At 40.9% G+C, this 13,085-nt stretch overlaps 1 protein-coding gene across 1 annotated transcript in view; it reads left to right on the top strand.

Moving 5' to 3' along the window:
• Positions 1-13,085, top strand: part of LOC127003758 (adipokinetic hormone/corazonin-related peptide receptor variant I-like) — a 270,587-nt gene that overhangs the window by 147,102 nt on the left and 110,400 nt on the right. The window contains exon 3 of the mRNA XM_050870764.1: positions 1,241-1,389. Coding sequence (XP_050726721.1) covers positions 1,241-1,389 — 149 coding nt within the window. The remainder of the gene's footprint in view (positions 1-1,240; positions 1,390-13,085) is intronic.

The raw sequence follows: 13,085 nt of genomic DNA, 5'->3' as shown, positions 1-13,085 counted from the left end.
GAGGATCCTTGGCAAAAATTCTCAGGGTACTCAGAAGGTGGGAGGAACTACGAACACAACTAAAGATTACTTAGAGATCTGCGAAAAGTCGAAACAGTAATGAATAAAACAAAATTCATCCGTAAATTAAACTTGTGGATCCTCGCCATTTATTCTTAGATACAGCGTTAATGTCATGGGAGGAATTACAAATATAAAACATTACTAAGAGATCTGTAAAATCCTTGAAAGTAATAAACTAAAGAAAATTCACCTGTAAAATAACTTCAGGATCATCGTTTTAATTAACCCGTAATCCCCGCCAGGTGACGTAATTACCCACTGTGTTCCTCCCAGATGGTGTCCTAATTAAGGCTTTGTTCGCGCTAAGTCACCGCGTAATAACTTTCTTCTCGCCATAATTGGGATTTTAAGGTCATCCAGGGATCTCATCTCAGCTTGTAATTATTTTTTTTTCTCAGGTGTTCCGCTAATTCTCTGATATTGTTACGCAATAAGTGTAGAGTCTCTCTCTCTCTCTCTCTCTCTCTCTCTCTCTCTCTCTCTCTCTCTCTCTCTCTCTCTCTCTCTCTCTCTCTCTCTCTCTCTCTCTCTCTCTCTCTCTCTCTCTCTCTCTCTCTCTCTCTCTCTCTCTCTCTCTCTCTCTCTCTCTCTCTCTCTCTCGTTATTTTTCTTCCTTCCTTCCTTCCTTCCTTCCTTCCTTTCTTTCTTTCTTTCTTGCTTGCTTGCTTCCTTCCTTCCTTCCTTCCTTCCTTCCTTCCTTCCTTCCTTCCTTTCTTTCTTGCTTTCTTCCATCCTTCTTCCCTTTCTTCCTTCCCTTCTTTTTTTTCTTCTAATATCTATCTATCTATCTATCTATCTATCTATCTATCTATCTATCTATCTATCTATCTATCTATCTATCTATCTATCTATCTATCTATCTATCTATCTATCTATCTATCTATCTATCTATCTATCTATCTATCTATCTATCTATCTATCTATCTATCTATCTATCTATCTATCTATCTATATATATATATATATATATATATATATATATATATATATATATATATATATATATATATATATTCATCTCTATCTATATCTTTTCTTGGAACGTGGCTTCAAAGGAGATTTTCTCATTCTCCTCACAGCATATCACTTTCGTCCTCAAAATACGTATCCACAACTGTCCCCTTTCTCGTAAACTTTTATTTCACTCACCTTACCTGTCTCGCCTCTCCTCCCGCAGGTAACGACGGTGATGATGCCGGTGGAGGTGGGCTGGGCCGCCATGGTACAGTGGGTGGCCGGGGACGCCCTCTGTCGCCTCTTCTCCTTCTTCAGGATCTTCGGCCACTACCTGTCTTCCTTCATCCTCGTCTGCATCTCCATAGACAGGTGAGTACCACTGGGAGGAAGGAGGAAGAAAGGGAAAGAGAAAGGGATTGACGTTTGCTGCAAGATAAGTGGAAGGTTGGAGAATAGCGCGTGGAAGAAGGTAGAATGTAATTAATCAGGAAAAATGAATGAAAAGCAATTGAGAAAGAACGGACGCGAAAGAATAGATAAACAATAGGAGTCAAGTGAGCTAAGATGCGTGGAAGAAGCGGAGGGGATGAACGAAATGATTAATGGTGAAAAATAAAGTGAAGCGCAATAGAGAAAGAACAGACTAGTGTTTATACAGAAGAAATCGAGAGGCGTGAGTATAAAGGAAGGGGAAGGCGAATCGTGGGAAGGTGAAGATTCTATAGGAGGGTAAGAAAATTCGAATTAAGGATAGAAATGCTCAGTGTGAAGATTCTATTGGAGGATAAGAAAATTCGAATTAAGGATAGAAATGCTCAGTGTGAAGATTCTATTGGAGGGTAAGAAAATTCGAATTAAAGATATAAATGCACAGTATGAAGATTCTATTGGAGGATAAGAAAACTCGAATTAAAGATATAAATGCACAGTATGAAGATTCTATTGGAGGGTAAGAAAATTCGAATTAAAGATATAAATGCACAGTATGAAGATTCTATTGGAGGGTAAGAAAACTCGAATTAAGGATAGCAATACACAGTAGAAAGTATCTTATTATAGGCTGTTATGTACTTATGATTAGGTGCAAAAGTATAAAATGTATTGGTTCTAGTTATGAAGGATTATAGGTTGCGGACTACGCGTAAGAATTTGCAGTATATATTTACAGATTAAGGGTATACTATCGACTTTAGATTAAGAGTAAGACAAGGGAGAGAAAGGTGTAGATTTCTGGTAGTTAAATGATAGTAGACAAGAAATACTCGATGGCCAGAGGAAAAATATCTACCCGTGAACCCGAATGGAACAAATGGGACCCAATAAGCATTAAGACATTAGTAAAAGAGATAGGTGAACATTTGGCCGAGAAAGATGGAGACTAAATTTGCTTTGCGAGAAACACGGAGAACTAGTGTGTATCCCTCCTACGTAACGTCTTGACAAATAATTAAGTTTAGTTATATATCCAAGAATCATAGTTTTAGCACGTTGCACCTCGTTCCAACTCCTATTTTGGTATTGTTTATAGTAATGCAGGTAGCTTAGGGGGAAAATTAAAAGGATATAAAAAATAAACCTCGCGATGCCGCCGCTCAACATTATTAATAAATCTTTCTTATCAACACCCGTGAACCAGTAAGTAGTTTCGGAGGAGTTTAGTGGCATTCCTTGAGGCTCGTAGAAAGGGACGGTGGGTAAGGAAAGTTATGAGGGGCGAAGGAATGAAGAAAAAGTTTGTTTGAGAGAGAGAGAGAGAGAGAGAGAGAGAGAGAGAGAGAGAGAGAGAGAGAGAGAGAGAGAGAGAGAGAGAGAGAGAGAGAGAGAGAGAGAGAGAGAGAGAGAGAGCATAAGGAGCTTCCATAGTCTCCCCTCTCAACAAATCATTTTTTTTCCTCCGCGTCATCAGTCTGTACAGCTCATTAGCACCTTTATGATAGGGAGGAAGCCCATAAACTTACCAAACCGTAAATATCATTGTATAAAGCAGAGACCGGATGATGGAAGATATATTTTTTTCATCTTCACGACCCATCCTTCAGAAATTATTATTGTTGACACCTAAGAAAATACCCATTGAAAAAGTGTAAGTTTAATTAGCATAGTAAGCATATTAACTCTGACTACCTGCATACTTATACTTGCACTTGGACAACGAGTTCCCTCGCTTAATTGAGTCCGAAAAGAAAATTCCTTTTTTTTAAGGCTGACTATATTTTTTTAGTTGAGTGTAATATGAGGAAGACTTCCGAGGAGAAAGAGGGAGAGGGAGAGGGAGAGGGAGAGGGAGTGAGAGAGGGAGTGGGAGAGGGAGTGGGAGAGGGAGTGGGAGAGGGAGTGGGAGAGGGAGTTAGAGAGGGAGTTAGAGAGGGAGTTAGAGAGGGAGTAGGAAAGGAAGAGGGAAAGGGAGTGGGAGACGGAGTGGGAGACGGAGTGGGAGACGGAGTGGGAGACGGAGTGGGAGAGGGAGTGGGAGAGGGAGAGGGAGAGGGAGAGGAAGAGGGAGAGGAAGAGGGAGAGGAAGAGGGAGAGGAAGAGAAAATGAGAGAGAGAATGAGAGAGAGAATGAGAGAGAGAGAGAGAGAGAGAGAGAGAGAGAGAGAGAGAGAGAGAAATTGTGTATTTTTCATACCAACTAAATGTTCATGTTCGGGTTAAACAAAGCGTCGTAATGTTGAGTCTCGTTTGTGAAGATATTTTTGTAATCCAAGATATTAAAAAAAGTTAGTTTGTGTGTGCGTGTGTGTGTGTGTGTGTGTGTGACTGTGTGTGTGTGTGTGTGTGTGTGTGTGTGTGTGTGTGTGAGAGAGAGAGAGAGAGAGAGAGAGAGAGAGATGGGTGAGGGATAACGGTGGAGCAATACGGACGCCCGAAGGCTATCAGAAAACAGTCCCTGGCGCCGTGACTTCCAATAAAGGAGGCGCAGGAGGCGGAGGGATCGACGTCGCATTCGTGTGTTTACTCATCTTGGAGTTCTCTTGAGGACGTCACTCCGTTTTCTTTGATGATTCAGAAAACACTTAGGCTGTGGCGTACATATGGAAGACTTTTTTATTTTTTATTACTGCATTGTTGAAACTAAGTATAATTGGTCGATACAATTAGGAACAGAGAGTTAATATATTTGAAGACATGGAGATGTTCCTTAAATACAAGACTAAAGAGTGTTTCCCAAGGCATTTAGTTCTTATTTTTTTACATTTGACGAAGCTATTCCCGAGGCATTCAGTTCTATTTTTAACTTTACATTTCAAGAATCCTAGTTGAAGAGAATTTAAAAAACATCCCCGCAAACAACGGCTCTTACTCAGTGCACGAAAGAAATATTGAAAATGAGCAATTTGAGCTGACAGATGCCTTACTGCATCCGTCTTAAAAGCGTTCAAGTCATAGGAAGGAGAAAACACAGTGGCTTAAAAGTAAACGTATAGGATGATGTATAAGTGAACTGAAACAAACACACTGAGGCATTTATAGTTTTGAAAATATATATGCTACAATATATTACATCTGATGGCATATGAGTATACTAAAAGGAGCTTGTAAGGCTTATCGTCCAAGCTATTAGAGAAAATGAGCTAAACCTTCGACGTATATATACTGTATAAGGCAAGGACGTATACTTAAAGAGGTTGTTAGGTTTCAAAACAAATAGAAAGACAATAAACAGTATGTATTAAGTTTAATGTAGTATGTCATAGCAGTTTAGTGTACGTTGTAGGAGTAAAGAGTAAATTTTATTATTATTTTTTTAAGAGCTTGGCAGTGTTCTAACTAACAATTATTGATCATTGAATATTGTTTTTTATTATTGTTTTTTGATATAGGAGCGTTTTTGAGTCCCGATATTCAGTGCAAAGTTGCGAGCATTATTATAAAATTACATGAAATTATGACGAAAACACCATCAAGGATACAGTATTGTACTTTTATAATTTGAAAGTTGCGTCCTTCGCTTATATTCGTGGTCTTGTTACTGCTGCTGGTGTTGTTTCTATTGCTGTTTACTTTGTTTGTTGATTTGATTGAGTGTGTGTGTGTGTGTGTGTGTGTGTGTGTGTGTGTGTGTGTGTGTGTGTCTGTCTGTCTGTCTGTCTGTCTGTCTGTGTGTGTGTGTGTGTGTGTGTGTGTGTGTGTGTGTGTGTTAAGAGTCCAGTGCATCCAGTCTCAAACAAACGCATGGAAAGCCTCGACTCCTGTGACGGAAAGGGAATAATTAAACGTACGCAAGCATTGCACTATGAAAGGGAGACTCCTGGTAAACAACATTGTACCCACGCTACGCCCGGCGCCTCTCCAACGAATTCTATTGTATTCTCCAAACGCGAAATGGAAAATTGGTTAACCTTCCATTGGGTTTCATTGGCTTTCAAACTTCTTTTTTCATTCTTTACTTTTGAACGTCACACCAAAGCCTTTTTATCAAGCTTCTGTCATTATTTAGTTTTCCTTTTTGCACTACTGAAACCCCAAGCTGCTGGGAAATTTTTGGGTTGAAGTTCTCAATATATTATTTTTGTGTGTGCGGTATTGTTTCCCATTGTGTATGCTTGTTTACTTTGAGGACCAGTTTCAAGTCAGGGCGAGAATATAAAAAAACAAGAATCTTAAAAAAAACCAACAATATAAATTAATAGAAGATCAAGGCCTTCGGGGTCTTTGATGCTTGGAGACCCGGAAAGTTAAGTAAAAGAAGTCTAATTAACGGAGAGAGAGAGAGAGAGAGAGAGAGAGATTAGTATAAAGATGTAATAGTGCTTCAGACATTGGCATTGCGAATGTAGGTCAAGATAATTGCATTAAGAGCTATTTGCTCAAATTGGACAGCCTTGGACGACCCCAGCCCTTTAGTGGCGCAGGCGAATTTCATGTATGGTGACTGCCGTCAGGTCAGCTGCATGGGAGCTTGCTCGGGAGGGCCGCTGGGGGTGTGGACGGCGAGTGAGTGAACCGACGAGCCCCCGGGCGTATTTAGTTAGTAACTGGCTTCCGTGATATATGACTCTTGCTCAGCCCATGCGACCCCCAGGGCTTCACTTGACCGAAGTCGCTTAAGTAAAGACTGACTGAAGATCTGAGCCGTATATGGGCAATCCTCCACCACTTGGCGATGGTTGAAAATTGTCAGGATTCATCTATGGAACTTGAGCCTAGGTCCCCGGGCTCGCCTCGCCCGCACGCAGACCACTCGGACACCGCTTCCTCGTGTGAAAACATGCAGTTATCAATGAGGGAAGGAAATCAGACGAACAAGTCACTATGTAATAGCGTAAACGATGGAACATAAAACTGAGCAAGTGAAGGAAGGAATCCCTGCGTAAATATTAGAGTAGATATGGCTTGAGTTACAATTTATTCGATAGAGTATATACTCAAAAGGGTCTGATACACCTCGTTAAAAAGGTGAACAAAAAGAAAAAAATGTAAAGAAAGCGCAAAAGCTAGGAGACTGAGAGAAATATATAGACAAATAATCTAAAAATTTTCAAACTATATTTTTTCCTATGATTAGAAATGAGATAATTTTTGTTGTTGTTGTTGTTGTTAAAGGTCAGCAGTTAACTTTGCATTGCTTCGAGCAGACAGCAGCATAATTAGTAAAATGGGCTTCTTTGATGCTATTTTTATAACGTAAAGCTTAAACCTGACGAAGCACAGGTAGCCGTTCAAATATGTTCTACATTTGTAAATTCTAAAACAACATTATAATATGGTCACCTACACACACACACACACAAAAAATTTGATTCATCTGGTGCCACCTGACTTTACACATATTTTTGCACGTATTACACGTATTTTTAACTACCTGATGTAATGAGTGAATGACTGACTCGCTGACATGGTGTCTGAGCAGGAGTGAAAAAGAATGAGTTAGTTGTGTTGTTGGCTTTCTTTTGAAGGATATAAAAACGCCAAAGAAAAGAGTAATGAGAGGAGTGCTTGAGTGAGTGAATGAAAGAGGGTGTGAATTCATCAATCTGACAAAAAATACAAATAGAATAGTGGAAGACAACATGCATGAGTTATTTTATTAAAACAATATGTGTGATGAATATTAGTCAATATTAAAAAAAAACAGGATATTAGAAAAAAGTCAGCGGAAATTGGAGTTAAAGCCTTAATTAACTGAATGGATTTAAATAGTGATGGATGTGAGAACGAATGGCTGAATGAATGACGCTCGTTTTCCGTGAATGTTGCATCAGTGATGTTTCGCCCACGCCGGCCAATCTAATTAAGCAGCTGTTTGTACGGCCAGCGCCACGCGGATACGCGGCGCCTGCATCGCTGACCCCGAAACGATTCCATTTTGATTGTTCGTAAAAAAGGTACGTCGACTGTACCGATGTCAAAATCATATTTTGTAGTTTTATATTTTGACTTCCTTTTTCGTTTTATTTGCAAACTATATACATTTTTAGGTGATCCATATGGCCACGTGTTTTTTTCTCGCTTCACTACTGTGTTATCGATGTGCTGTTCCTTTTTTTTTTCCCTTACACTGCGTCCTTAGTCGTCGCCTAATTGTCCGCCTGAACGCTTCATTATCTCTACATAAACATTTTTGTTAAACATTTTTCTTCCAGCTCCATATTTTTTTAACTTTTTTTTATTTGAGGAACGTCGTCTCATATTAATTTTGTTATACCCTTTCACTGAAAAACGGAAAATACATTTTTTCTCTTACAATGTGCTCTAAGCGTTCTGAATATTTTAATTATTACTACTCATAGCATATACGCCTCCGTGGTCTGGTGGTCAGAGTGCCTAGCTGCCACTCCGGGTTCGAATTCCGGCCCTGGCAGTCGGCGCCCAGCTCACCCTGCTGTTTATCCTCCCATTTAGGCTGGTCGATAAATGGGTACCTGGGGAAACCTGGGGAAGGTAAACGGTGGCAATCCAGGAATTCACATCTGCCCGTGTCCCGGGGTAACTAGTTCTTACCTACCACAGACTCAAAGGGCCAACGGATCGGAGATGAGCACCGTATGCACGCGCAGCTATATAGCGTATGCATCCACCTTTACCTATATAGTATAACGAATTTATATATATATATATATATATATATATATATATATATATATATATATATATATATATATATATATATATATATATATATATATATATATACGTTGATATAATTGCTCTGGATCCGTGTTGATTTTGGTGTTTTTATACTCAGTACATATTTTTCAATATTTTTTTGTTTGTCGGAAACCACAGACTCCATAATATAAACCAGCAGGGGCCCACGTCGCTGGAGGTTAAGCACCTGTCTTTTTTAGCGGCAATGGAATCACCTGTAATGGGGGCGTTTAAGTCGCAATCGTGAGGTCTTCATTGGAACGACTATGTGTCAAGACAGTGCCTACTCCTTGAGTCCGATTTAAGGCCTTTTATCTTCATATTCCGTGAACATCAACTTCGGCCATCTGGGCACATATTACGCTACTGTGAAGTGGACCCTGCTCGCCGGGTTGTTCTAAGAACTTGGTGAGGACTCTTGGGATCCACTGACAAAGCTTTTGTTTCTATTTGAGAGAGACAACCCTGACTTTAGGACGTCGAGGGGGCGCCCGCAATCTCGTGTTTCAAGCAAATCGATGTATCATGCCTGAAGCTACTTAGAATAGATACCAGGCCTATTTGAGGACTTTAACGGCGGAACCCCCAGGAATCGATTTGTTGGTTGGGTGAGGCTACTTACACCTCTGGCGTACGCTGACATTTGATGATGATAATGATGATAATGCAAGTAACGTTTCTCCTTGGAAGTGGTTCGAGGAGGGCAATGAGCGTCGCATATTTGTGGCCACTATCTGAAAAATGGGACAACAGTAAAAGGAAAGACACGGGGGTTCATGAACTTGGCCCAGTAAGTTCTGGTTTCCTGGGTACAGTGTGGTAAATTTTGAGTTTGGGTGTACCGTCCCTTATTCTTAGCATTGCGATAGCATTAAAGTTTCTTGGTCTATTTGTTTACTTCAGGTCTGGCGGCTTGCATTAGTCCAGTGGTTCCCAACCTTTTTTTTCAGGGGACCCCATTCATGCACCTCTAGACATTTTTTCAGGCGACCCCATTCATGCACCTCTAGACATTTTTTCAGGCGACCCCAATCATGCACCTCTAGACATTTTTTCAGGCGACCCCAATCATGCACCTCTAGACATTTTTTCAGGCGACCCCATTCATGTACCTCTAGACATTTTTTCAGGCGACCCCATTCATGTACCTCTAGACATTTTTTCAGGCGACCCCAATCATGCACCTCTAGACATGACCGCGACCCCACTGGTTTAGTTGTATATGTGTTATTATAACATAATAACACCATTTTGACATTTTGAGGTCTTGGTAACCCCTGGAAAAGCGCTTGGCGACCCCATGGTTGGGAAAGGGGGCATTAGTCTTTTCTTGTCAAGTGTTCTTTGACAGATAAGCATTTATCGTAAACGTGAACTCCACCATCAGGTCAGAGGATATTTATCGTAAACGTGAACTCCACTTTAAGGTCAGAGGACATTTATCGCAAACGTAAATTCCACTTCAGGTCAGCGGAGTAAAAGCTAGGAAAACCTCCATCATTGGACGCGTGTGTATGGGGGGGTGGGGGGTGGAGGGGACAACAATGTGCCAGAGGATGCAGTGCTGCCGCCTTCAAGCCGTGAGCCGTGAGCAATGTGCAGTGTTGTGCTTCACGCGGCCCAGGCGCTGACCCCTGAAAGCTCTTAGTGCTGGCTGTCGGTCTTTACACAGCACACAAAACGGACTTCCTGCTGTCCTCTCTGCCGCTCTTAGCAAAAAATAACCAAAGTCTCGAATTCTTTTTCCTTCCAGTATGAAGTTAGCGGGGCTATATGCATCCCTCCATATAAGCTCCTTTTTTATCTTTTTCCTTCCGACCAGTTTTAAACATTCCTTCAGAGTCCTCCTTTTCTAAATCATCCTTGGCCACTTTATGCTTTATAATTATAACTGTCACACGTAAAAGCTTTTCTTACGAGATTTTTCATGCTAAAAATTGTGTGTATGGGGTTATAGGCTTGTGTGTGTGTGTGTGTGTGTGTGTGACTGTGTGTGTGTGTGTGTGTGTGTGTGTGTGTGTGTGTGTGTGTGTGTGTGTGTGTGTGTGTGTGTGTGTGTGTGTTTCAGCCTGAGCAACGTAAAGTGTTGTGCCGTAGTCAGGCGGGTGTTTTCCTATCACGTGTTTAGTCGATCAGTTTGTGGTCCTTTAAAGGGTGAGTGGCGAGGCCGCGGCTGGAGCTTACTTGATAAAACCTGTAACTTAATTTGAGCGTTCTTTTTTTCTTCTTTGCATCTTCTTCAGTATTCTATTAGGGAGTTTTGCGTTGCGGATATTTTCCTTGTTTTTATTTTCCTCTTTGTGCATGCCCTTTGACGTAAAAAAAAAAAAATCACGGCAGAAAAATGGTGTGGATACAGTTTGAGCTCGTGGGCGGCGCGCTTCAAGAAGAATGAGGAAATGACTGAATGAATTTCCAATTGTTTTTTAATATTTACTTCCGGTATTGTCCACTTTTGGGAAACAGTGCTTTGACATTTTTTTGTTTGTTTGTTTTTAGGCCTTGATTGCATCCCATACTGTATGATATAGTAGAATGAATGATGGTACAACTGATTTTCATTAGCTAGTTTTATATAATTTTCGTGCCCACAGCGCCAGTTGACTTTTCTTGTGGCGTCTGGTGGACGGAATTTTTTTTACAGTGTCTTGATTTATGACTTGTTTGGCCCATGCTGTCCAACGGCGCTTATCTTAACCACAATCACTGAAGTTAGGGTTCGTTAATGATCTGGGCAGCTTGCTGGTTATCTTCGTCTCGTATATATCTTTTTATAGATGTTTCTCTTGTCATTTTCAGTCACATATTATTCATCTATCTTGCATCAGTCTCCATTGTCATACATTTAGGCACCTTGCATAAATATAAACCATTTCATATCTCACGCTTCTCCATTTTTCCTCACCTGTAGCTTTTCCTTCCAAAAAACGACTCACACAAGCAGTTCAGTGATGCGCGGGACCAATGCGAGTAAAAAGATTCTTTCCATCAACGTTAGTTTCGCGGTAAATGAGCACATTATATTATCTTGTCGTGCCTCGCCGCCACAGCTCCATGCCGAGGCGCGGAACGTGAATGTGTCGGTGCGGTGAGTCGGACTCGGCTGCTCGACGCCTCACGTTTAGGGTTCATAGCGGACTGATGGTAAATGAAGGTAGCCAAAGGGGATATTCAGGATTACCATCTCCCAGGGTTATGATTTAGGGTCTTTTTATTATCATGCTTACTACATGTTTTTCTCTGTTTATCGGTGTTTATCTCTCGGTGTCATTCTGCCTGACTGTCTGTGTGTATATATGTCATTCCTCCTTTCCCATGCTTCCTCCCAGTCCTCCCCCTCCCCCCACCTCTCTCTCTCTCTCTCTCTCTCTCTCTCTCTCTCTCTCTCTCTCTCTCTCTCTCTCTCTCTCTCTCTCTCTCTCTCAACACGCACATATACACACTCCTCATCCCCCCCCCCCCCCGTACAGACACACAGGCTTCTCGGAACAAGTGAACATAAGCCTCCTCGGGCCGTTCACTGCGGCGGCTGATGGCGGAGATATCCTGCCCTCGCTTCCTGGTATATAAATAGTGTGAGTGTAAATATTTCCCGAGGTGGAGGAGCGGCTTTGTCGGGAATGATGGCTGATATTTTTTGCTATTATTGTTGTTATTATTATTATTATTATTATTATTATTATTATTATTATTATTATTATTATTATTATTATTATTATTATTATTATTATTATTATTATTATTATTATTATTATTATTATTATTATTATTATTACCATTAACTACTACTACTATTACTACATATACTATTTCTACCATCACTGCTACTATTACTACTACCACTACTACTTTCACCATTAATAATAGTAATAATAATAATAATAATAATAATAATAATAATAGTAATACTAACAATAGTAATAGTAATAGTTGTGGCAGTACGGGGATAATTTCTACGTGTTTTGCCCTTTTTTTTTTTTTTCCTGATGGCCCAAAGGCTTCTCCAGGTGGGGCCTGATGGTCGGCCCAGGCGAGTGATTATAGTGGCGCCATCTTGCATTGGCTCATGCTGCCCCCCGGAACTCGTACTTGATTCGCTTGGACGGCTTCCTCTAGAGTCCGGGTTGATGGGTGGTCTTCAGGACAGCATGTGGGTAGTTTTAAGCCACTCGGCGGTGACCGAAAAATCCAAGTGGTAGCGTGAGGATTCGAACCCGCGTCGTCCATCACGCGGCGAATGTGGGTCCAGTACGCTATCACTTCGGCCACCGCCTTGTTAGCAAGAAAAACATACTTCTTATTATTTATGTTTCCTTAGATTTTTGTTTGTTTGTTTGTTTTTTGTTCTCCGTGCTACAATTTTTGCATCTTAGCCTCTTTCCTTTTCTTATCTTCTCTACAAAGAAATAATACAACAACAACAAACTTTTTTTTCATTATTGTTTCCTTTTTTTTTTACGCCCTTGCACTGTCTCCTCTGCTGTAAAAAAAAATGTACAGAAAACATGTTTGGCGGAGAAAAGGTCGTTCACTCTCATGTGTGGGTTGGTATTTGCCTTTTGAAGCAGGAATGGCTTGAGAGGGCGAATGACTGGATTGGATGAATATGAAAAGAAGAAAGAGTTTAGTGTCTTCAGCATCATTTCTCATATTCCTGGCGCGATGTGTCAGACAGATGACTTAGAGGATAATAGTAGATAATAGTAGTAGCAGTGGCAGCGTCTCTGTGGTGCAGTATTTAGCTTGCCTAACTAGGAATCTGTGGGCCGGGGTTTGAATCCCGGCTTGGGCAGTCCGCTCGTAGCCCACCCAGCTTCTCATCCTTCCTTTCGGGATGGTCATTAAATGTGTACTTGGGGAAACCTTGGAAGATAAACTGTGGTAACCTGGGTGTTGCGCTGCCCCTCTGTCCCGGGTTTTCGCCCACCAGTGTCAAAGGCCAATGGTACACAGATGAAGACCTCTGCCACGCG

The sequence above is a fragment of the Eriocheir sinensis genome, chromosome 26 (genome assembly GCF_024679095.1).
Source record: "Eriocheir sinensis breed Jianghai 21 chromosome 26, ASM2467909v1, whole genome shotgun sequence".
Classification (NCBI taxonomy): Eukaryota; Metazoa; Arthropoda; class Malacostraca; order Decapoda; family Varunidae; genus Eriocheir; species Eriocheir sinensis.
This window is presented reverse-complemented; position numbering and strand designations above follow the sequence as displayed.